Below are 23,702 nucleotides of genomic sequence, written 5' to 3'. Positions count from 1 at the left end.
TTTGTTTTAGCTCCAATCCACAAGTAATCAAGGTTATGACTTTGATCTTGTTGTAGTTGGAGGTGAGGAGTGTTAGCATTAATATTATTATTACTTTGGATCATTCGAATACCTACTTCTGATTAGATTTAGAACAAATATGTTCTCATCCATTGTTGTGATTGTTGTAAGGTATCCACTTTTGCTAGAGGCATCTTGTCTTGCTTCCTCCCAAGAATATGATCCAAGTTGAATAGAATAAATATGATTGTTTAGTGGATTTATGAATTCTTGTTGAGTTCTAACTACTTCAACAACAAAACATATTATGAACAAGTACATGTACATGTACATGTTTGATTGATTGATTGATTGAGTATCTGATAATAGAATTAAATGATTTATTGGTTGAAAATAACATATCCACCATGGTTTAAGTGGATTGACATGATTAATCATGTGTTTTGGTAATGGGCATCGCATGGCATCCAAGGTTGCCACTCAACTTGAATTGAACAATCATTGAAAACAATTGATGGTAATGGGCGATACCACCTCTCCGACCACATGAAGTTGAAGCCCCGATGGTCAAATCACTTTATAAATCTCAATCAATGCTGGGTGTGGAGCCCATCAATGGGTAGCATCCATTGCAGCATTGTGATTGACACCTTCATGGGATTGCCAACCATCCCTTGAATACATGTTAGGTTGTATTGGAAAGTAAAGTACTTTACTTTTATGATTGTTGTAAAGTGAGTGAGTGAGTGTGTACAGCGTTGAAAGTTCTCCTCTCAACCAAATACACGTGGCAATAGATATAGAGTTCTATTTCTTCTTGGTTGTCTTCTTAGTTGTCTTCTTGTTTGTATTCTTCTTCTTGGCTTTAGTCCTCCTGACGGCAGTCTTCTTCCTGGGGACATGCGTCTTGGCCGACGGCTTGGAATAGTTCTTGTTCTTCTTGAGAGTGTCTGGTGCATTGCTGGAAGTGACATGAGTCGGACTCACAGAGTACGGTTTGGGGATCACCCAGGGTGATATTTGTACGAATGTTGACAATTCGTACAAGTGTACATCTGTCGTGATACGTCCATCTTCTGAGGGTACGGATGGAATCCACGGCATTTGCATCTAGAGTCATTATCATCCGATGTCTTCTCGCACTTAGGACTATCCAATGCATTCTTGAACTTAGGACTAACAAAATCATCCAAAGTCTTCTTGAACATAGGACTATCCAATGCATTCTTGAACTTAGGACCAACAACATCATCCAAAGTCTTCTTGAACTTAGGACTATCAACATCATCCAAAGTCTTCTTGAAAATAGGACTATCATCCAAAGTCTTCTTGAACATAGGACTATCATCATCCAAAGTCTTCTTGCCCTGTTCAAACATAAAGGCAATATCACTTTCTGTGTCAGATGGTGGTGTTGATCGTGTTGAAGATGTTGTTGAAGGTGTTGAGGGTGTTGTTGAGTGTGTATGTGTGATTTGATGAAACAGATCTTGTTGTCTTTGAATTTGTGATATGTAGACTGCGCTCTCAATGTTGGCCACTTCCTCAAGATCGATGGCTTCTGGATCCTCATATGCACGCGCTCTCTCCGCTCGCTCCTCTTTGTCCTCCTCCTTGCGTCTGTGTCTCTGGCGTTGGATTTCCTCTTCTCTCTCCTTCCTCTCGGATTGCTCCTGCCTGGCTCTCCTCTTCAATATCATGGCTTGTGTCTCGTCATCATAATCATCCCTATGAGTGGATGTTGAGGTTGGTAAATTGGTTGGTGATGTCGGATAGCCCCCGACGGCCGGAGGGTTCCTTGTACTCTCCGGCCTGCTTCTTCTTGGAGATCTGTTGATGTTGAGAGTCCTCTAGTTCCTTCATCTTCTTGGGATTGGTATTCATTTCTTTCAGAATGGGGACAGTGAAAGAGAGTCAGTATCGATCGAACGCATCATAAGATCTATTCACTTGAACAAGTACTTACGAGTTTGAGAAATACATGCATACTGTTTGAGAAGATTCCCTGGCAACTTGTCTATACTTATAATAAAACTTGCTACGTCAATATTATTCTCTATTAAGTATATAAGATCATTCTTCTCACTATCCGTGAGATCTTTGCTCTTCAATATAATGTTTAATGCTGTCTCTTTGACAGACATATTTGTTTGATATCATGTATATATATTTAGTGCACTATTGTATATATTATAGGTAAAGAGATAAACTTTATATATTTGTTTGTTGTTGTTAAATAAATAATGAATGAGTGGTGTGTCCTCTCACTGAGGTCGTCCAATTTGGTTGGTCGATCATGATCTAGAGTTTATTATTATTTGTTGGCGCCACTTTTGAATTAATTATAATTAAAACAAATAATAAAAATTTATAAATCTATTCTTAAATTATAATAAATATAATAATAAATATTGACAGGTAGGACAGACCTACATTGTGTTACATACACATCTGCGAGGTCTGGGAGTCCAAAGATGTTTACCAATGAGTAGTTGAAGATGTTGAGCGGTGACGTAGGGACTTGAGATATCGATGAAGCCAGACATTGACAAGTCTGGAGCACCGCCTTGACTCGAGTAATGCTTGCCTCTGTTACACATGTTCAAGAATACATTGTCCGAGATCCTTGAGAAGGATAGTGTGATGGCTTGTGGCAACAGAGTGATCTGCATCTCTGCCAGACACTTTGGTGCTCGTTGAAGATTGTCAAGTATATACTTTGTTTGATTGATTGTTGATGACTCTCCTGTTGAGTGTACCAAAATGATTGATCGAATGGTATTTGGTAATATATTGTAATCCAACTTGTTATCATACTCTCTTTGATATAACTTGAGTGTTGTTAACGAGGGTGGTATATCAACTTGTTGCAATGATTGCTCATATTGTTGTAATGTGAGCGACTTGATTGATGGCGGTAATACTTTGCCAAGTGGATAACTGTATTGTTTCTTCTGATTATAGATGAAGAATTGAATACTTAGTTCTTCCAAACATTGACTGTGATGGTTGTTGAGTGGCAATAGTATTGGTATATCGTGTAGTATTGTTGAGAGGGACTTGAGGGATGGTGGCAATTGTCTATAATCCAATATAGGTTGTTGAAAACCATCATCCAGTGTATAGATTGAAATGGAGTCCAACTTGAGCATACAGAGTACTGGAAACATGTCATGATTGATCATTGGTATCGCTTGTATTTTGATATCTTGTATCTTTAGACATGTCAGATTGATGTATGGCACTGATCCAAATCTTAGTGTGTCAGCATTGAGTAGTGATAGTCGTCTTAGTGATGGACATTGAATATCATGATCATTCTCACTGTGTAATGGTTCCCCAAGAGTGAGGTCAGTGAGAGTTGGTGGAAGTGCATCCAGGGATACGCTGTAGATCCTTCCAAGGTCGAGTGTATAGAGATGTGGAGGTAGTCCTTGTTCAAGTATGCCTCGGTATGCACCTCTGATCAATAGACTGGTCAGTGTGTTGGGGAAGATGTTGTCTTGTGGCGATGCTTTTGAAGAGTTCACAGTATTCAGTATCTTAATGGCAGTGTCCGTGTGTAGATGTTGATGTTCTGGGAAGTAGACATGAAGACTGTTGATGTGATGATTGTAGACCGATGGAAGCATGGAATATAGGAGGTTGCGACACTCCACTCTCATTGAACTATTCTTGATCCTCAACTTCTCGATCACCTCATTCAACTCATCGAGCAAATGTGTATCGGTAGAGAGTCTGAGATCCAACGTCAGTGATGTTATATTTGGTATCTCCATTAACCGTCGCTTCCATGAACCTTGTTCAAGCTGAACTATACTCATTCATTCAAATGTTAACGATCATTCATTCATTCATTCATTCATTCATTCATTCATTCATTCGATCATTCATACATTGGTATCATAGACATACATTTACCAACAGTGAATACATAGTCATAGTATAACTCTGTATCTAGGTAGTAGTGTAAGAGTACAGAGTTTGACTTTGTGTTGTTCATGTCATGATGAATGATTGACTTGTATGATTTGAGGTGAATGCTGTTGTTGAAATAATGATAATCATTGTAGTTCCATGAATAAGGTAGTTGTTTAGTGTTGAAGTGTAGATACTGTTGTCTATATTCAAACAATCTCTTGCACAACAATGTTATTCTTATACGATCTGCATTGTCCTCAATTAATGATACAATCTGTTTAAGTATTATAAATGGTAATGTATCCATTTAATGGTATGTATCTCTTATCTATTATCTCTTATCAATGTTTAGTCCAAACCAAGTGATCATCATCACTGTCATGCGGACTGGAGGTCACCATCAGAGTCCCCAGGGAAAAGTAGTATTGGAACCCCCTGGCCCTCAATGTCGACCTTACAATCAACAAATATCTTGATTATTCAAACCTTTATTCAAATGAGTATGCAATGATCTCATTGCTGGCAAACTACCGGTAGTCCATTCAATCAGACTACATGATGGAACAACATTTGGGACGTGGGCCGGATGGGGTTTTGTTGGTACCAGTTACAGTTGTTGGTGGAGGAGTGGCAGTTGTGGTGACTGGAGATGTAGCAGTTGCCGTGGCTGGAGTGGCAGTTTTGGTAACTGATGTTGTGGTGGAAGTGCCTGTGGCGGTGGTAGTTGTACCAGATGTTGTAGTTCCTGGTGTTGAGGCTGCTGTCGAGTTGCCTATTGTGGCGCCGCTTGTGATTGTGGCTGTGGCTGTTGTAGTACCAGAGGTAGTAGTGGGAGTATCATTACCAAGAAGCCTGTGAAGATGTAGAGCGGTGAGATTGGGACTGGAGATATCGATGAAGCCAGACATTGACAAGTCCAAAACACTCTTGTCCAGGTTCAGTGGATCCTTGGAGCACATTGCCAAGAACACATTGTCAGATATTCTGTAGAAGGCCAGTGTGATAAACTCTGGATGGAGAGTGATCTTCAACTCGGCCACACATGTAGGTACTTGTTGGAGTTGTGCAAGTACGTACTTGGTTTGATCGAATGCAGTTGAATCATCGTCGTTGGATGTGTGTACCAAACTGATTGATCGAATAGTGTTCTGTGGCAAAATGTTGTAATCCAAATTGTTGTCGTATCCATATTGGTGCAATGTGAGTGATGTCAACGATGCTGGGATATCCTCTGGCTTCAACGATTGCTTATAATAGAATTGTAATGAAAGTGATTTGATCGATGATGGAATTGATTCGCCAAGTGGATGGTTGTACTTCTGTTTCTCGCCGGTAGTGAGGAATTGAATGCTCAGGTCATCCAAGCCACTGTTGATGGGTGGCAATACAAATGGTACCATGGGCAGTGCAACTGATAGTATCTTCAGAGATGGCGGCAACTGTCTAAAGTCCGCAGTGGTGCCAGTCATCTCGCTAACCTCCAAGAATATCTTTGTGATAATGAGATCACGCAGCACTGGGAACATGTCATGATTGATCATTCCAATAGTTTGCAGTTTGATGTCGTGTAGCTTCAACCATGTTAGATGGACGTATGGCATGGGTCCGAATCGAGGAGTCTTGACAAAACGTAGAGTGAGTCGTCGTAATGATGGACATTGGAGATCATGGCTGAACGCAGATCCAAAGGTTGCTCCAATTGAGAGGTCTGTGATGGTAGGTGGCAGCACATCCAGAGGTTGGTTCTGGTACTTTGCACAGTGGATTGTATCCAGATGTGGTGGAAACATTCCTTTTGCTGGCATGATCACATCCCACTCTGTCAAATCCACACTCAATGCCTTAAGGTTGGCAGGGAGGATGCGTGCAGCCGTGGCGGGATCGCAACCCTTAATCGACAGATTGGTCACAGAGTTGGAGAAGCAGTTGGCTTGGAACTTATCCAGGACATTTATAGAGGACATTTGTTGTAGACGAGGGAACTCGACATGAAGACCAGTGAAGTGATGATTGACAATCGATGGTAGTGTTGTATATTCAACGTTGCGACAATCCAATGTCAATGAACTATTCCTAACCTTCAACTTCTCCACGACCTCATTCAAATCACCAAACAGTTGCTCATCGCACACCTGTCTAATATCCAATGTTATTGATGTTACATTAGGTATCTCCAATACCTCTGCCTTCCAAGTACCTGTATTATGTTTATCTATTCATTCATTCAAGTAAGTACATATTCATTCATACCTAGATTGATTGATTGATTGAATGATAGACATACCTTTACCAACACAGAATACATAGTCAAAGTATGGTTCATATCTCTTGTAGTATTGTAAGAGTACTGAGTTTGACTTGATGTTGATCATGTCATGGTTGATGATTGACTTGTATGACTTGAGGTGAATGTTGTTGTGATAATCATTATAGTTCTTGGAATAGGGTAGTTGTTTAGTGTTGAAGTGAAGATACAGTTCTCTATTATCGAATAACCTCTTGCACACCAATGACAACATCAAACGATCACCATTCTCTTCAATATGTGATACAATCTTTTTAATATTAACCAATGGTAATAATGTATCCATCTCTTATATCTCTATCTATCTTATATCTATTGATCACAATTAATATGAATCATATCCTTCGGTAGTGGCTATGAGTTGGGACAAGGGAAGGACGGAAATCAAAGATATTTATGATCGTATCTTTTACTAAAGAGATCAAAGGATAGATTCTTCTTCAATGTTTCTAATTGTTTTGGGAGATCAGAGTACAATGGATGTCTGATCGGTCCACACCACACCTTTGTCGGGGGTGGGGTTTAGCTGAAGTCTCACTCAGTGATCACTTTTGTGGGGAGACAGATCACTTGACAAATTAAGTAAGAAATAACATTGAAGATAGAATTATAACTTATATATATATTAATTATTTTTATTGTCTAGTAGTACCTGACCTTATAAGACGTGAACTCTCTCCCATTGATATTGAATCGTCTTCGTACATATCTGTATCAACGTCTCATTCTATAGCGTCTGTAGATGACGAAGCTGCCACTTAATATTAGGACGACACCAGCTACTACCAATACAGAGATCCATGCCAGATTCTTCTTGTTGATGATTGGTGGTGGAGGACAACCTTCAACATAGATGTTATACGATGATTGACATGAATCTGATTGAATGACTACTGTGTAAATGCCCTCGGCAAGGTTGATTGAGAGTGGCGATGAAGTGCTGTTGAACTGATATGTCATTGATACATTGACACTACCATCCTTTGTGTTGGTGAAGTTGATGTTGTAGTTGCCTGGCGCACGAACTGACAGCTTGGCACGCTGACATTGGTCCGATGAGATTAATGGCTCGACTGATTGAGTGCTTAGTGTGATGTTGGTCAGCCGGAGTATGCGCCTGCAGATGGGATCAGTGATGTTGATCTGGAATGGGTACAGTCCGTTGGGTAGTGGCTGTGAGGTGTTGAGTTGGCGTCCATTGAAGTTGATCAAGTATTGGTTCACTGGCATGTTGAGACCGAAAGATATGTTCATTGGCAGCACCTTGTTGGCTGAACACATTGTCTGAGTGCCAATCTTTGGCGCAGGCTCACCACCCTTGACACTGAACTGTTGTATACTTCTACAATATGGTTGACCTTGAGGTGTCGATAACAAGTAGTAGTCACCATTGGACAGTGATGTGAACACATTGGATGATTGTTGATTTTTTGCTGATGTGTCCATCGTGTATTCACGTCTGCCTTGGTATGTGTTGTTTGGTAAGTTGTATAGCATGCCGTTGGAAGTGCCTCAACATGTCTCACCGGTAACATTGCCCATTGATAGTGCGGGAGTTGATGGAGGTTTAACAGTGATCACAGTGTCTGATGTGATGTAGTTAGTTGCCAACTTGGTCGCGTAGACCAGGTGCACTTTGCTACCATCCACGTATGGTACATTTGTCAGGGTACCCTGGGGACCCAACGGCACGCCATCCAGCTGCGCACCAAAGAACACTCTGTAGTTGTTGAGTACGAATGTGTAGCTTGGTGGACATCCTTCCAACATCAAGTAGTAGTCTGGTGTTGGATGGGCCACTTTTGGCACTGGCACTTGGTACACCTTGTTACACACTGTGTTCCAGGTGATGTTGAATGTGAGCTGGTCATCAGAGGTGATGAATCGCAATGGATTGGACAAGTCAACAGTGATTGATGGGTCACCCATTGGCACGGCATTGATAAACACACCCTTCAAAGTTGATCTGACCAACACAGTTCCAGCAAAGATGTGATCCGGGTAGAGAGGGATGGTGTTGCCTGGGAAGATGGGCGTCGTTTCAAACACAAACTTAGGGTCTTCAAACTGGGTGTCTAGAGTGAATGACGTGCGACAGATGCCCGCCACGACATCCATTGTCAACTTGCCAGGGGTGACCTTGGATAAGGTTGCAGCGTTGTACAAGGGTACATTGGTCGGGAGGGGCAGTCCACCTTGTGACAATGTGATCTGGAACACTCCATCACCCTTGTAGCAAGTGATCGGGTGCAACTTGGTGGCCTGTACCTTGAGATCAGGTGTGGTCTGGATGTTTGAAAGGTAGATGCTTGCCTTGCAATCACCATACTGGAAGCTGATTGGGAGTGACGTCGTGAGGTTCATCAGACCATTGGCATCAACGACTGGCGTGAGATAACTATACTTTGCAGGGTTCTCAACTGATATGGTGGTGTAGTCATTTCCTGTGAATGAGCAATCAGTGATACGCTTGGTCAAATTGTATTTGAACTTGAAGTCTGGCATCGAGTATGGGATGGTGAACTTTATGTTGGACCATGAGCATTGATTGACCTCATCCACGATGGTCAAGTGGTAGACACCTGGGAGTCCTTTGATGAATGTAGTCGATCCGTTGAGTGTTGTTCCGGTGATCACCTGACCATTGAAGTATGTTGTCTGAGGCGGCGGAGTCACGGTGAATGTAGCATCATCAATGTACAAGCATGTTGCCGCGGTGAAGGCGATGGTGGGAGCAAACATCTTGCCAACAGGAGCATCGCCCCTTATCTCCAATGAACAACCCTTGACCTCTGGTCGTGTGTAGGTCATAAAGAAACGACCACCAGGTGGAGGAACTGTGAATGTTAAGCGTGTCTTCTCTAGTCCTCGTGACTACAGTGGCCTTCACAGAGATGTCCTTGCCACACTCTTGTTGTAAATCATAGTCAAAGATAACCTTGACATCAGCCCTCTGTGGTTGAGTGTATGCATAGTTGTAGTCATCCGATGTGATGTTCTGGGATTTGGGACACGCTGATCCATTAGAGATAGAGAAACTTGAGAATAGCACCTATATTCCATGGACAACAACATGGTCTTGTCCATCACTAAATTATATTGTCATGGCTTATATCGTCGAACTCTCGATGATTGATCAACTCGGAGGAAGTGATCACGATTTCTATAATTATATCGACCACCGAACGGGTTATCAATTTGTCTATTATTCAACCAAGGTGTTGATGTCCTTGGCAACAGTATCCAAACAGTTCTACAAAGCAGTAAGCTTGGCACTATCTAATAATTTCTTTACAAAACTGAACATACGCTCCATGATCAACATTGGATCAAAGTACTGTCTCTTCAACAAGCCACCTCGACATATGGACGCCAGGCACCTTCGTTTCATCCCCGAGGAACACAAGACCGACTGCAAACAGAACCTTCAATTATTGATTATACCATTCAAGGCTCAAGCACCATTATCTTCATCACCAGGTAAAATTCAGTTGTACCATGTTGATGAGCCACATCTCATTCACATCAAGTTTGTTGAACTCGACCATTATCTCAACCCTGTGGATGCCATCATGATGAATCTAGTTGACTTTGACAATATAACACAAGTGTCCCAGTGTCTTTGCCGTCTCTACACCAGTCCAGACATCAAAACGATTGAGTTCCACTCCTTTGACGTCTGGCACTCACCTCAGCATCTCAGCAGAACAAATTCAAATTCAGCTGTTCAAGTATCCACTATTCTTCGTAGATCTTATCTTTCAAATCTGGAGGGCAAGAGCCAGGAGCATTGTGAACAGATGTTGAGCGATGTGACCCACCTATCAATGAAGGGTCGTGAGGATCAAGCCCGACTTCAGAGACTCTACCGCCAGGCCAAGAACCTGCACACACTACATCTCTCTTCTTTTTGTCTGAGTAGATCCTTGGAGCTGCTACCAACTGTTGCATGCACAAACATTAACACATTGCATACTAGCTTTGGATATAGCATGGACGAATTGATCTATGTAGATGCATCTGGCAAACTTCAAGTTCAAATGGATCAGTTTGTTGCACATCTCAATCAATCAATATTCAACAACATTACTCATATCATTTCCAACGACCTTATGTTCCACCTTAAATAATGTACCTCCATCCCTCATCTCTCCAACATCTGGTGGTCGTGCCATACGCTAATGGGCTTTGTTTAATAATAATAATATTTGTTCGGATTAAATACAATTTTATGAGTGATTGTTGATTGGTTGTGTATGTATGTATGTATGAAGGATGTTTTAGAACTTGTCCAACTTATTGATCTTGCCTCCAGTGTAGACAGAGACAGTCTCCATGGCAATACGATCATCGCCAGCGTCGATAACCTTGGCTGGACGCTTGCACTTGTAAATGGCGAAAGCAATGATGGCTGCAATGATTATAGCGCCAATAACGACGGCGGCAATCCAACCCAAGTTCTTCTTGGCAGCGGCGCAGTGGTGGATATAGATCTCGGAGGATGTCAGACAGACTGGCGACTGGAGGAACACGGTGAAGTTGGTGTTGTCGTCAATGTCCAGGGCGAGCGACAGACGACTGGTCACGTTGCTAAAGTCGTATGTGACGGTCGTGTTCCTGCTGTGATCATCAGTTTGCGCCACGATGATTGTGTAAACGCCACCAGTGAGCACGTCAATGTCGATGTGCTGGCAATTGTTGGACGTGACGATTGGTTCGACCGACTGAGTGCTGAGTGTGATGGAGGTGGATGGGAGGATGCGGCGACAGATGGGGTCGGTGATGTTCACCTGGAACATGTAGTTGCCGGCCGACAATGGTGTGGACGAGTTGAAGCTCTGGCCAAAGAGGTTGGCGTTGAACTGGGTAATGGGCATGTTGAGACCGAACGAGACGTTAAGGGGACGGGTTTCGGTGGGCGAGCACAGTGGCTGAGTGGCGACGGACAATGATGGCTCACTACCAGCAATTGAGAACTCCTGTACGTTCAAACAGAATGCGTTGTTGTTGAGAGATGAAAGGAGGAAGTAGTCACCAGTGGACAGTCCATTGAATAATCTGGCTGATTGTGGCTCGTAGGGTGCGAGTGTTGTTTGTGGTGTGACCTGGTAGAACGAGGTGGTGGGCAGCTGGGAGAGTTGGCCGTTGTAGGAACCGGTACAGGTCTCCTCAGTCAGGGAACCGACAGTCATCTGAGGGATGACCACGGTTCTGACCTCGATGGGGCCGACGATTCCATTGTTGGTGTAGAACATCCTGCTGGAAAAGACGAGGCTCAAGTCGCGACTTTCCTCATATGGTACATTTGGAATGGTACCATCTGCTCCGAGTGGTACGCCATTGAGTGTGACTCCAATGAACTGATCAAAGTTGACAAGGACAAAGGTGAGTGAGGCAGGACAGCCCACGACCTTGAAGTAGTACTGAGGTCTTGGTGAGACATAGAGAGGCAAGTTCAGGTCAACGAGCTGGTTGCAAACAACGTTCCAATTGATGGTGAACGTGACGTTCTCGGTCGAGGTGGCCAGACGATTGGGGTTGAGGGCGTCAGCATAGGTCTGGTCGCCATTGCTTGGCACCAAACTGTTGATAAACACATCTGGGTTGTTGGTCTTGACATCGATAATACCGGCGATGTTCATGTCGGGGTAGATGGTCGTGGTCTCGAACTTGAAGTTGGGGGGCTCGAGCTGGGTCACCAGGGTGTAGGAGAAGTAGCAAGTGCCGGCACTGACAGTGAAGGTAGTGTTGCCCGGCTTGACGAACTGGGCTATGTTGCTCTCAAAAATTGGGATGAAGGTATTGAGGTTCTGTCCGTCTTGTGTCGCGCTGAACAGGTAAGTGCCATCGCCCTGGCTACAGGTGACTGGATGCAACTTGGTGACTGAGAGGACGAGGCCAGTTGGTTTGGTGATTTCGTCCTGGAGGGACACGGTGTGGGTGCAGGCGCCATTGGTAAAGTGGAAGGCTCCAGTGGATGTGAGATTGCAGTCACCAGTAGTGGTATCGACGGCTGGGGAGAACGAGGTGTAGTTGGCAGCGTTCTTGATATTGATGGTGGCGTAATCACGGATCGAGCAGTTGGTGATGTACTTGGTGACAGTGTACTCAAACTTGAAGTCGGGCATTGATTGTGGGATGGTGAACTGCTCGTTGGTCCATGAGCAGCCGTGGTTCGAGTCAACGATTGTCAGGTTATACACGCCTGGAAGCTGGCCAAAGTAGGTGGTGTTATCGGCGGTAGCCGAGCCAGAGATAAGAACTCCATTGAGGTAGCAAAGTTGTGGCGCTGGGGTGACGGTGAACGTGGCATCCGCGTTGTAGAGACAGGTGGCGTTGGTGATGGTGATGGTTGGCACGGACATCTTGCCGACGGGGGCAACACCGGGCAGAGCAATGAAGCAGGTTGGTGAGTCTGGTCTGTTGAACTCCTGGACAAAGGAGCCGCCCGATCCCATTGAGAATGTGAAGACGGTTGCGGTGGCGTTGGTTGGGGTGGTGACGGAGGCGGTGACGTTGATCTCCTGGCCGCACACCTGGAGTGGGTTGTAGTTGAAGGTGTAGTGGAGGTCAGACAACACGGGCTTAGTGTACATAAAGTTGAGGCCAGTGATGGTCTGGTTAAATGGGCAGGTTGATCCGTTGGCCGAGAGGAAGGTGTAGGTCAAAGAGTAGGTGCCTCTGGGGATGTTGCTAAACACACCATTGACGGCCTTGTAGATGGTTGGTGGCACACCGGCCAACCGTGGCATGACGATGACTGTGGCCAACTGGATGTCACCAAAGTCGAGGTAGTTGGGGATGGTGAACGATGTGTCGTAGAAGCAGGACGTGTGGTTGGGGTTGTAGGGCGTCTCGACGAGGATTGGAGCGGGATGCATTGGTTGGATGGTGTATGGTGTGTTGGTGCAGCTGGTGTACACCTTGTATGTCTGGCCATAGGTGACCATAAACATCGTCTGATTGGTATCGAGGAATACCACTGGCGAGTCCTTAAGCTGTGTCCTTCCCAACAACCTTCTGTTGTCCAAAGGACTAGGAGGTATGTTATTGTTCACAATCATTACACTGGTGGCTGGCATTGACAGAGTCACGATGCCAGTGCCATCAATACACTCATTAGTATTGTTAATGGTGTAGGTCAGCTCGTTCACTATCAAGTGGCGTGTGTGTACATGTTGTTAGTAACTTGATTGGGAAGTAGAGGGGAAGAGGAAGACTTACAGAATGGAGGGATGTCAATGTTGATGCTTGCCTCTGAGCTCCATTCACACTGGTCACCATCGAGCTGTCTGTAGTTGATAGAGTTGGGTGTGATGCCGAATGGGTTGATCTTGAAGGTGTCGTTGGTAGTGCTCACACCGTTGACAGTCCAAGTTGTATTGCCCTTGGCGCCAAGCAGTGACAGTCTGACGTGGTAATCATTTGGACATTTGTTGGTGTCGAGTGGAGTGACGACCAGCTGTGGCAGCGATGGGGTAACGATAATCTCAAAGAACTGATGGTCGCAGTCGGCGGACCAGGCGTCCAGGACGTAGGTCGAGTCGGACGACTCTCTAAGGTGCTCCCAGAGACCAGTCTTGGTGGCGTTCAGAGCGGTACCTCCGAGGGACAACGTCAAGTTGGTGAACTTATCGGGGTTGGTCACCTGGATCGAGCCGTTCGAGTAGCTGCAGTATGATGGCTGCACAACGATGTCGGGACGAGTGCCAAGAGTGGGCTGGGCATAGGCTGTGTTCAAGTTGCACACGGTCCTGCCGCTGTCGTCTGTACAGGTGACGTGCACCTGACCGTATCCTGGTGGGAAGATTTGGACGACGTCGCCATTGACGTAGTTGTTGACGGTCTTCTCGTTGACCTGCAGCGTGGTGCAGTTTTCGGTGAATGAGAAGTCGACGAGCGTGCCGAGACACTTGGACTTGAGGGTGACCTCGGGCACAGTGACCTGGATATTGGTCGTGTGGGTGCTGTTGTCCGAGACACAAGAGTACTGGACGGTGTACTGGCCAGACTTGCGGATGGGGAATCTGTTCTGACTCGAGTCAAATGGCACAAAGGGCGTTATAGTCAACTTGTTGTGCATCGATGGCATTAGGCCAACATTGATGAAGGCTGGAATGATTCCAGTGGTGGCAGCAAGCAGTTTGCCACCATTATTACAATAACCATTGGATGATGTTATGGAAGGGCCTTCGCAACCCTGTGCCAAAGTCAATTGTGGTGCGCAACAAACAATCAACAAAGTTAATGTTGTCAATGTCAATAAAGACATCAACTTATTCATAAACATGATTGATTATTATTGTTATAATTGTATTTGTATAATATATATAAATATAAATAGATTGATATGGTTTAATGAAAGAATGAATGAATGATGGTGTAAGTTGTGAACGCCAAGCCAACGATGTAGTTGTTTGATCGAACAACACAAGGATGACCATTGTGGTAGGTAGGCCCTAGGTATGCAGCCGATAAGTCTAACCTGATCGCAAGTACGATCAACACTTCAGTCGTCATGTTTGAATTCAAGGCCTTTGTGGCAGGTTGTGTGCCTCCTTGTTGGGGGTTGAACTGATTGGACCAACGTATCCCCTCATTCCTCGCTTTTTGCCCCTCACACCCCTTKGTTTTGTTGTTGGATCTCCAACAACCCCCTTTTTTGACCATGAAAAGGCAGAGGCTTTGCCTCCATCGAAGTTCAACTCAGGTCTCAAGCAAGACTGTTGGATAATACATTGAGTATGTCATCGGTGGCAGGATCATCATTGTCCTTCTTGAGGAGATCCAAGAGTATGTCGCAGTTGTCATTGGCGAGGAGGAAGAGGTAGCACTTGTAGAGCAGGTAGTTGTTGTTCTTGGATGAGTCGACCATGCGTCGGAAGAGGTTCAACTCCTGGATCACCTTGAGCTTGATCTCCTCTGATAGATTACGCATGGACAATGAGTCGGTCCTATTGTCCAAGAACTTCTTGCACCATCGTTTACAGAATCCATTGGACATTGTGTAGTTCACATTGATCTCGCCGCTGCCACCAACAACAATCTTGACCAACAACTTGTTGCCCAACTCGCCTCCAATCTCTGGCTCGAGCAAGTATGTATTGATGGTAGTGTCGTCACTAGTGCCATTATTAGACACCATTGTGACTGATGGATTAAGAATACTGATGGTCTTTAAGAAGCTACATAAGTGATCATGTTAGTGATTGATCAATGACCTATCCAATCATATAACATACTTGATGATGTCCTTTCCAACTGACTTGTTGGCGGTTATTTCGAATCGCGAGCCTTTGAGTGAGGCGTGCAGTATGTACATGAATTGGTCATTAAATAGGTCGATCGCTCGGGGCATATAGTTGATACAGATTGAATACCAGCTCGTGAGCACTGTGTCCAACTCCTCTTGGTTGGCACCCTTTAGCATGAATCCAATGTCGTGACAGAAGTAGCGCAGTTCGAGATGGAACGCCTCCAATCTGTTGGGCTCAGTGTCTGGGTATTCATAGCATAGACACAGACAGTACTCTTGTATTATATTGCCACAACTCTCCATATCTGCAATGAGTGATTGATTATCATTGATGTTGATACTAAAGTCGAGATCTTCAAAGTTGACAATTGGACTGTTGTTGTTGGAGTTGGTGATGTCAATGCTGCCACTACTCTTCTTGCTGTCGTCAAACTTTGTGTTGTCTGTGTCTACGTCTGTGTCTATGTCTGTGTCTTTGATCGGCTGTTGTATCTCGATCAATGTGTAGTAGCATGAGGTGATTGATTTGCCACCGCCAGCAGTGAGGCTGACCCTGCTGTCCATTAGGTTGGTGGCTTCAGGCTCCTCGATCGTGCCTATTGAGCCTGTCTTGTAGATCATATTCTTCAAAGACTTTGACAGTATGAATGACTTGATATTGATCGATTGCATATCGTTGGCATTGGTCTGTATGATCTTCAATGTGAATGATGACTGTGGTGTAGATGTATTTGTATTTGTAGTAGTTGTAGTAGTTGATTGATCATCTTGTTGATCTGTAGTGTACTCCTTCAACAGTAGACAATAGTAACATGATGGTCTTTGTTGTGTTTGTGACTGTGATGTGGATGATGGTAAAGGTGAGAGTGTACCATCATTAGACAATGGAACAAGTAGTTCATCACCAAAGTCTGTAAATGTAGACATGTCTGTAATGTATATATGTTGTGATTGATTGATTGATTGAATGAATGAATGAATGAATGAACTTGAACCCGCACTCCCACAGGCACATCCCTCACTGGCAACTACTTTGCCACTCACAGACACAGACTTGAATTGGATTAAACACTTAAGGTGCAAGGGAAGAAGCCAACGTCGTTGTGGAACGATGACATCTCCAAAGACAACCTAAGGTATGTTCATTGGGAGGATAAAATGTTACAAAGATGCCAAGGGTGGCAGGTCGATCCATTGGTTGAGGATGAGGTCGCTCAATGATTTGCCATGACGATCAATCCTTCGACTGATGCACACGCCACCGTCCAGTGCCAGATTGAGCAGGATGTTCATAGCCTTGATGCCGGGCAGTGCGAAGATCGTCACGTCAGACTCGGCGCGCAGCACGTTCTTGTAGACGTTGCGCACCCACTCCTTGGTGACCACCTTACACAGTCTCTCAAAGTCAGCTGGGTTGTATGGTATCAAACTGATGTTGGAGATGTCGCCCTTGTCGCCACTCCTTGAGTGCGCGATGTTGTAGAGCAGCACCCGGCCGGACAGGCGAGCCGTGTCGATGATTGTATACAGAGGGTTGCGCCAGGCACTGTTGCCGTTGCCCTGGTAGCGGACCACATGGTTGTTCAGCGTGTGATGGACGCGATGGCCATAGTCTTGAGGTGGCGATGATGCACCACTCGAAGAGGAACTATGTACAACGTCTCCCCACGTCTGTCTGGTCGCTGTGCTTGAGCTAAGGTTGTTTGTGTAGATGATCGTGTTCCATGTCACGAGCTCCCTGCTAACAAATTGTCGAACTAACTTTACATCTGATGAGATTGATTGAGTGGTTGAGTTAGCTTCATGACCTTTATGTAAATGCAGGGAAGGCATATTGGCCAAGTACTTACCTTTCTTTATGCCAAAGGCATATCCACCACCTCCGGCAGGGCCACATAGGGCAAGGCCTTGGAGCTCGAGGCCAAGTGACTCGGCATCCTCTTTGGACTCAAACAGGCCGTCGAAGCGAAGACGTACCTCGGGCGGGTAGCCCGATGCAAAGTCTGAGTGAGTGTCGCTACCAGTGGAGGGTATGTTTGATGGCAGACTGGTCGGTGGGAATTGGAAGCGTGAGCCATGTGTAAGGTACAGGCTGTTGTAGCCGACGAGGTAGGTCATGATGTTCTTGGTGATGCCCTTCTTGCGCTCCTCCATCCACTTGTGTACTAATTTGCTGGCCCAATAGGCGCGTTCCACGCAGCCCAGACCACCATACGATATCTCTGCCCATGACTTATATCCAGCATTCCTGGCCACCAGTCTTAGCAAGTCATTAGGTCGCGATCTACCCTTTGCTCCATGAGCAATGACACTGTTTACATTCAACTCTCTAAACTGTACGTTGCTAAAGTCAACAATGACATCGGGCTAACAATGATTGATCGAGTTAGTGATTGACACTGATTGGATTGGATTGATTGAGTGGATACATACTGTGATATATTGAGTTGGGTCACCAATCTCGTAGGTGAGTTGTTGTTTACATGTGCGTTGGGAGAGCTCACCGCCACTTCCCTCAAGCTTGCCCAGTACCATGTTGCCATGACGATCCATGTTCGCAAAACGGCAGTGAGAGATCAAACAGACGATCAAAGTTGGTGTCTCTTCCCAGTGGATGAGCAAAGTAGCCGCCAGTAAGATGACATCCGCACTCTAACAAGTGTCCGGCCAGTGTAGCTTGAGCCACCAAATTGAAATCCTTTGCCAAGTTCCAACCGAATGCATATGCGATCGGTGCGACAAAGAGACTCGGATCGGCAACTCTTCCAGCTATCTGTTGATTGAAGATTGAGCGTGAGTGATTGAGTGATGTTGAAGTGATAAGGTGCTACTTACAACTAGGTCAGCATCAAGCTTGAGAGCATCTATCAAGGCGTCCGCGCCAAGGTATGTACATCCAACTTCCCAGTTTTCATTCTCTTCATCGTTGAAGTTGCTATCGACTACGGAGAAGCCGTTGGAACTTGGCATGGCGACGAGCTTAGACAGGGGTTGGTTCGAGGAGGCAGAGCTTTTCTTGACGATGGTGCTTATCGATTTGAGCTCGCCACTGTCGCCAACAACCTCGCTCACCACAACGATCCTCAGGTCAATTCCGAGTGCGTTGGCGACGTCCAGAGCCTCCTCGCCTGCGCCCTTGGGGTCTGCCGCGCCCATGTTTGTGATGATCTTGACATTGTTCTGTGAGGCTGCCGGCAGCAGTGCCTCTAGCCACTCTTTCAGACGTGGATCAAAGCCCTTGCCACCATTCTTCATACGTCGGATACTGTCAGTCAGTGTTCTCTCGGCCAAACACTCCAGTACCAAGTAGTCTAACTTTGCTTCCTTTACCAACTTGAGTGCTGGTGGTACTCTGTCGCCTTGGTAGCCTGCACCACATCCTATACGTATGATCTTTGGGTCCATTGTATTTGTTTGATTGTATTGTAATATAGATATATGAATGTATGAATGTATGTAGTCGAGTCGTGTGTTGTGTAGTGTTGCCGCTGACTTCAAGACTGCCTTGTCAGTGCGTGCTCCACAATACAATTATAGTCGTTTTAGATAATGATGCTATTGTTGTTGTAGTTGTTGTAGTTGGTGATGCAATAGAGACATTCTCTCTAAACTACTAATTCTCTCTCTTCTTCGTTGTTGTTGTTGTGCACTTTAGAAAGTAGAGAGTCAGTCAGTCAGTCGAGTGTGTTTGTGTTTGAATGAATGAGTTAGTGAGTGAGTGAATGTCAATCTATGTTTGTTTGTTTGATTGATTGATTGATTGGTGTCAAAGAGGAGTGTGTGATTGTGTGTTTGGACTGTCTGTGTGTTTGTGATGGAAGAGAATGGATGAAACGATGGTATTGATCAAGATACTTATTACCTTGTTCTCAATCAAACAAGCTGTCTAAGACACCTACCCATCAATCCATCCATCCATCACCCCCATTGATGCTTATTTTTGGGCCAGAACTATCTTTCTTTGATAATAATAGTTAATAAATTTAATTAATTTTTTTGTGGTGATGTTTATGTACAAATATGGGCTGTTTTGCGCGCCAAAGTTCTAATTGAACTTGACCACTACCAAATCCAGCTTAAAGGCGTGTGAAGTGATGGTGATGAGCTAGACCAGGACAGTACCCTTACTCAAAGGACTTGTGCTCCTGCTTCTTCTCTCTGTGTTGCAAGATGATGTTTCTACGCTCTTGCATGTGTGGACGAGTGAGACCGTACCAGCCTCCCAGACCAGCCAGACCGAGGATGGCACCGTAACGGGTCAGTGGCGATGGATTCTCAACAAACATGGAGCTGGTGATGATCGAGCCTCCAACACCTCCAAGAGCAGCGTACAGGGCACCGCTCTGCTTGTTCAGATGGTCGAGGTCGTTCCAGTAGTCCCTGTTGACAGAGCGCACGGATCTGTTGACGGTCTCGGAGATCTTCTCATCGATGTTGTTGGCACTGTTATTAACGGTGCTGGTGACGTTGGTCGTGACGTTGGAGATGATCTTGGGCACCTCACGCAGGGCGTCAAAGGTCTGCTGGTAGTTGTTGTTGTGGTCCTTCTGGATGGTCTCCAAAGTGTCGACAACAATCTCCTTTGCGCTGGTCAAGGCGTCGTTGGCGATCTCCTTGGTCTGGTGCATAAAGTCACTGGTGACCTTGACTGGCTCGGCCTTGTGTCCCGACCATCCCCAGCTGGAGAAGTCCCACCATGCGCTCTTGGCCTGCTCGGTCACTCCCTCGGTCTCTTCCTTGGTCATGTTGACGAGGTTACCAATCTTGTCGTTGGTGGTGGAGATGAAGCTACCGAACCAACGGTCGCCTGTGCCCCATTGCTCCTGGCCAGCGTTGAACTTGGCGTCAGTCTGTGGTGGCACGTAGTGGACGTTCCTCTTGAACTCTGTGTAGCCCTTGGATGCCTCCTCATTGAGACGGTCAATGCCAATCTGTGCATGCTTCTCCAACAGACCAGCACCATTGTCGGCTAGGTCCTTCAAGTCTTGAGAGCCCTTCTTGATGAAGCCCTGCAACTCGGCTGTGCCTTGGCGCACTTGTTGTTGGAGCTGGTTGGTGCCCGCCTTGATCTCAGACTGGATGGTGCCAATCTTGCTGAGGCTGCCCTCAAACTCCTTGGCCAGCTGCTGCTGGAATTGCTTCAGCTCGCCCTGGTGCTTGAGCTGGAGCTCGTTGGCCTTGCTCTTCAACTTGTGCAGACCAGTGTCGACCTCACCCTGGAGGGTGACGGCCTCGACCTGGAGACCCTTGGCTCCATCGGCAGCCTTCTTCTGGAGCAACAATGCCTCCTGGCGGAGCTTCTCGAGACCGGCCTCGATATCACTCTGGAGTTGCTGGGCGTTCTTCTCCAGGACAACGGAACCATTGTGCATCTTGTTGTGGAGACGGTCAGCCTCGGCGCCGAGGATGTTGGAGCTGTTCTTGACGCTGTCCTTGAGGCCCTCAAAGTTGGCATTGACGGTGGCCACGCCATCCAAGGTCTCGATCGAGTTGTGGATCTTGTAGTGCAGCTCGTTGGCGTTCTGGTTCACCTTCTCCTGGAGCTGGTTGGCACCTTGCTTGATTGACTTCTTGAATGAGTGGGTGTCTCTCTTCAATTTGTCCAACAGGTCCAAGGTTCCCAAGCGCACCTCGTTCTCCAGGTCATTGGTGCCGGCGTTCAGTTGCTCGTTGAGGAGGGCGGCGTTCTTCTTGAGCTCCTCATGGACATTCAGTGAGCTCTTCTTTAGGTCGTCAATGCCACGATACATCTGATTCTCGAGCATGGATGAGCCCTGGGCCACTTGTTGTCTGATGGTCGAGGCTCTTCCGTCAACGAACGATTGTAGATCATGGACACCATGGCGCAGGTCAAGACCAGTGCCACGCTCCTGGATCTTGGATGATGTCTTGTATTGATCAGTGTTGATTGAACGATCAGTGTTGAATCCACCACGTGACCATGACTGGCCACCCCAATCCTTCACCAACTTGCCGTCGACAAAGTCTTGGTCTGGGTCACTGGATGGCTTGTCCATGTGCCAGCCCTCCCATGAACGTGAACCGATGGCGGCGCCAGCGATTGGTGCAGCAGACTCGATCGAGTTGGACAACATTTGTGGCCATTGTCTGGCAGTGCGGTCCAGCTCCTCCCACTCCTTCCTCAAGCTTCCGGTCTGGTCCAAGTTGGGTGCACCCATGTTCTTGAGGCTCTCCACTCCCTCTTGGATCTTCTCCTTGGCGTAGCCAATGTTGTCACCAATTGACTTCTTTAGACCAGAGGTGCCGTCCTGCACCATGTTCTCCACCTTCTTGGCAACGTTCTGGGCACCCTCCTTGATCTGTTGGATGTCCTCGTTGGATGTCTTGATCAAGTTCTGAGCATTGTCCTTCAAGGTCTGGGCACTCTCGGACAACTTCTCCTTGGCCGCCTCAACGTTGCGCTCGGCAGAGGACTTCCATTTCTCAGCCTCCTTCTTGGCCTCGGCCACAGAGTCCTTGGCCTTGTTAATCTCCTTCTCTATGTCTGACTTGACATTGGCGGCCTTTTGCTCGACCTGTGCCTTTGTCTTTCCAAATGCATCCTTGGCCTCGTTGACAGTCTTTCCATATACATCCTTGGCATCGTTGACAGCCTTTGATGAAGCCGACTTGACATCATCAAATGTCTTGTGGACCTCCTGTTGTATATTATCAGCAGCCTCCACCGAGTATGCCTTGAACTCATTCTTCATCTCTGCCGTTGCAGATTTGATATCACTCTTTCCTGTGTCTCCTTTTCCCATTTCTAGATTATTGATTGATAGATTGATTAGGTAAGTATTATGATGATGGATGATGAATATGATGATGATGATATGAACTTACTTTATTATTCTTATCTTAATAATAATTAAATAAATATCCAAATACTATAATTAAATTGTTCTAATTATTGATTTCCAATCACTAACTACAATAATGAAGATAGTTATTAACTAATTAATATTAATGAATGAACTAATTATCTCTCTGTATCGTTCTAACTCTCTATCTAGGTAGGATATTGAATTGATTCGTACCAAGATTGTTTGTCAGTCCGTCATTCATCCAGCCAACTAGCCCACATACTCACATGACATGTCATTTCAGTCAGTTAGTCATATGCAAGGACAACACAATGGTTCATCCATTCATCGCAAGCAGCATTCAATCTCAATACAGTTGAAAGACATATTCAATTATCTCGGTCGATTCCTATCTATATTACCCAAACAGGACAAAGTGTATGGATCTCACTTTCTAAATAAAGTGTTATTACCAATTGAAGTATGTTGTAGATACACTTATAAGATACAAAAGTGGTGTGTGTTTGGTGTATGAGTATGGTAAACAAATGGGTGTATGTGAGTGTGCTAGTGTTAGTGAGAGTATGTGTCTGGGTTGTTCTACTCTAGGATATGTATGGATGGATGGGAAGGATGACATGGACATAGCCTGAAAGTTGACAACTTGATCTATTTTGGAAATGATCACCAAAGAAGATCAAGACTGTTGATGTCATGTGATTATTATTCTATCTATCTATCCTATCTATATTTATTACAAAAGTTTGAAACGCCTTTTAATGTGATATCATCATCATATCTGTACAGAAGAAGAGGTGATCCAGAAGAAGAGTGTCAACTGCTACTATCAGTTTGATCATGAGAGTGCTTGGTTGAAGGTGGTGGAGAGGAAAAGTCGATAAGAGTGGCAGATGAGTTGAGTGGATTGCTGTTGCTGTTGTTGCTGGCAGCATTGGCTGCATTTTGTTGTTTGGTCGCTGGATCCTCCATTCCAAGATCATCGAATAAATTGCCACCACCGCCACCTCCAGCCTGTGTCGACACAGCTGCAGCGGGTTTTGTATTCTTCCTCGACAAACTTGGTGAATCATATGATATCAACGCTTCATTTGACATTGGCATTGCTGCTGCCGATGGTGACTCTGTCGTAGTACCAAAGTCCAAATCAACCAAATCTTCTGACATCTTATTCTTTTCTTTGCTGTTTGCTTGCTTTCTTGCTTGTGTATTACACCGAGTTGTATTTCAATTCGATTCAAAGTAGATACTAGTTGTAGGTAATTATTGATATTATTAATGGATATTAGTGAGTTAGTGTGTGAGATGTGGATGGGATCATAAATGATTGACAGTCAGGTAAACATTGGCATTCATTTGCAACAACCTGTTGTTCAACTTCACAATAATGTGTGAG

General features: G+C 45.3%; 11 protein-coding genes across 11 annotated transcripts; 1 reads left to right on the top strand and 10 right to left on the bottom strand.

Moving 5' to 3' along the window:
- Window positions 1-807: 807 nt before the first annotated feature.
- SAMD00019534_071810 (hypothetical protein) lies at window positions 808-1,700 on the bottom strand (the record flags this gene model as incomplete). Its single annotated transcript, XM_012897588.1, has 2 exons — window positions 808-950; window positions 1,046-1,700. 2 exons carry the CDS (start codon window positions 1,698-1,700, stop codon window positions 808-810), a joined length of 798 nt encoding a protein of 265 aa, XP_012753042.1.
- A 28-nt stretch (window positions 1,701-1,728) lies between these two features.
- On the bottom strand, window positions 1,729-1,884 carry SAMD00019534_071800 (hypothetical protein; the record flags this gene model as incomplete). Its single annotated transcript, XM_012897587.1, has 1 exon — window positions 1,729-1,884. The coding sequence occupies one exon, from the start codon at window positions 1,882-1,884 to the stop codon at window positions 1,729-1,731; it is 156 nt and encodes a 51-aa protein (XP_012753041.1).
- A 1,342-nt stretch (window positions 1,885-3,226) lies between these two features.
- SAMD00019534_071790 (hypothetical protein) lies at window positions 3,227-3,779 on the bottom strand (the record flags this gene model as incomplete). Its single annotated transcript, XM_012897586.1, has 2 exons — window positions 3,227-3,255; window positions 3,326-3,779. 2 exons carry the CDS (start codon window positions 3,777-3,779, stop codon window positions 3,227-3,229), a joined length of 483 nt encoding a protein of 160 aa, XP_012753040.1.
- Window positions 3,780-4,472: 693 nt separating this feature from the next.
- Window positions 4,473-6,293, bottom strand: SAMD00019534_071780 (hypothetical protein; the record flags this gene model as incomplete). Its single annotated transcript, XM_012897585.1, has 2 exons — window positions 4,473-6,133; window positions 6,206-6,293. 2 exons carry the CDS (start codon window positions 6,291-6,293, stop codon window positions 4,473-4,475), a joined length of 1,749 nt encoding a protein of 582 aa, XP_012753039.1.
- A 647-nt stretch (window positions 6,294-6,940) lies between these two features.
- Window positions 6,941-9,037, bottom strand: SAMD00019534_071770 (hypothetical protein; the record flags this gene model as incomplete). Its single annotated transcript, XM_012897584.1, has 2 exons — window positions 6,941-7,689; window positions 7,753-9,037. The coding sequence occupies 2 exons, from the start codon at window positions 9,035-9,037 to the stop codon at window positions 6,941-6,943; spliced, it is 2,034 nt and encodes a 677-aa protein (XP_012753038.1).
- Window positions 9,038-9,450: 413 nt separating this feature from the next.
- SAMD00019534_071760 (hypothetical protein) lies at window positions 9,451-10,356 on the top strand (the record flags this gene model as incomplete). Its single annotated transcript, XM_012897583.1, has 1 exon — window positions 9,451-10,356. The coding sequence occupies one exon, from the start codon at window positions 9,451-9,453 to the stop codon at window positions 10,354-10,356; it is 906 nt and encodes a 301-aa protein (XP_012753037.1).
- A 150-nt stretch (window positions 10,357-10,506) lies between these two features.
- On the bottom strand, window positions 10,507-14,498 carry SAMD00019534_071750 (hypothetical protein; the record flags this gene model as incomplete). Its single annotated transcript, XM_012897582.1, has 2 exons — window positions 10,507-13,379; window positions 13,451-14,498. The coding sequence occupies 2 exons, from the start codon at window positions 14,496-14,498 to the stop codon at window positions 10,507-10,509; spliced, it is 3,921 nt and encodes a 1,306-aa protein (XP_012753036.1).
- Window positions 14,499-14,939: 441 nt separating this feature from the next.
- Window positions 14,940-16,409, bottom strand: SAMD00019534_071740 (hypothetical protein; the record flags this gene model as incomplete). The annotated part of the gene is made up of 2 exons (XM_012897581.1): window positions 14,940-15,411; window positions 15,469-16,409. 2 exons carry the CDS (start codon window positions 16,407-16,409, stop codon window positions 14,940-14,942), a joined length of 1,413 nt encoding a protein of 470 aa, XP_012753035.1.
- Window positions 16,410-16,890: 481 nt separating this feature from the next.
- On the bottom strand, window positions 16,891-18,887 carry SAMD00019534_071730 (hypothetical protein; the record flags this gene model as incomplete). The annotated part of the gene is made up of 2 exons (XM_012897580.1): window positions 16,891-17,130; window positions 18,315-18,887. Coding segments are annotated over 2 exons (813 nt in total), but the record flags the coding sequence as incomplete, so codon positions are not given.
- A 725-nt stretch (window positions 18,888-19,612) lies between these two features.
- On the bottom strand, window positions 19,613-22,273 carry SAMD00019534_071720 (hypothetical protein; the record flags this gene model as incomplete). The annotated part of the gene is made up of 1 exon (XM_012897579.1): window positions 19,613-22,273. A coding segment is annotated over one exon (2,661 nt), but the record flags the coding sequence as incomplete, so codon positions are not given.
- An 849-nt stretch (window positions 22,274-23,122) lies between these two features.
- SAMD00019534_071710 (hypothetical protein) lies at window positions 23,123-23,473 on the bottom strand (the record flags this gene model as incomplete). The annotated part of the gene is made up of 1 exon (XM_012897578.1): window positions 23,123-23,473. One exon carries the CDS (start codon window positions 23,471-23,473, stop codon window positions 23,123-23,125), a length of 351 nt encoding a protein of 116 aa, XP_012753032.1.
- Between the last annotated feature and the right edge of the window lie 229 nt (window positions 23,474-23,702).

This window comes from Acytostelium subglobosum, assembly GCF_000787575.1.
Source record: "Acytostelium subglobosum LB1 DNA, scaffold: scaffold14, whole genome shotgun sequence".
Classification (NCBI taxonomy): domain Eukaryota; phylum Evosea; class Eumycetozoa; order Acytosteliales; family Acytosteliaceae; genus Acytostelium; species Acytostelium subglobosum.
The sequence above is the reverse complement of the archived record's forward strand: the minus strand, read 5'-3'. Positions and strand labels throughout refer to the sequence as shown.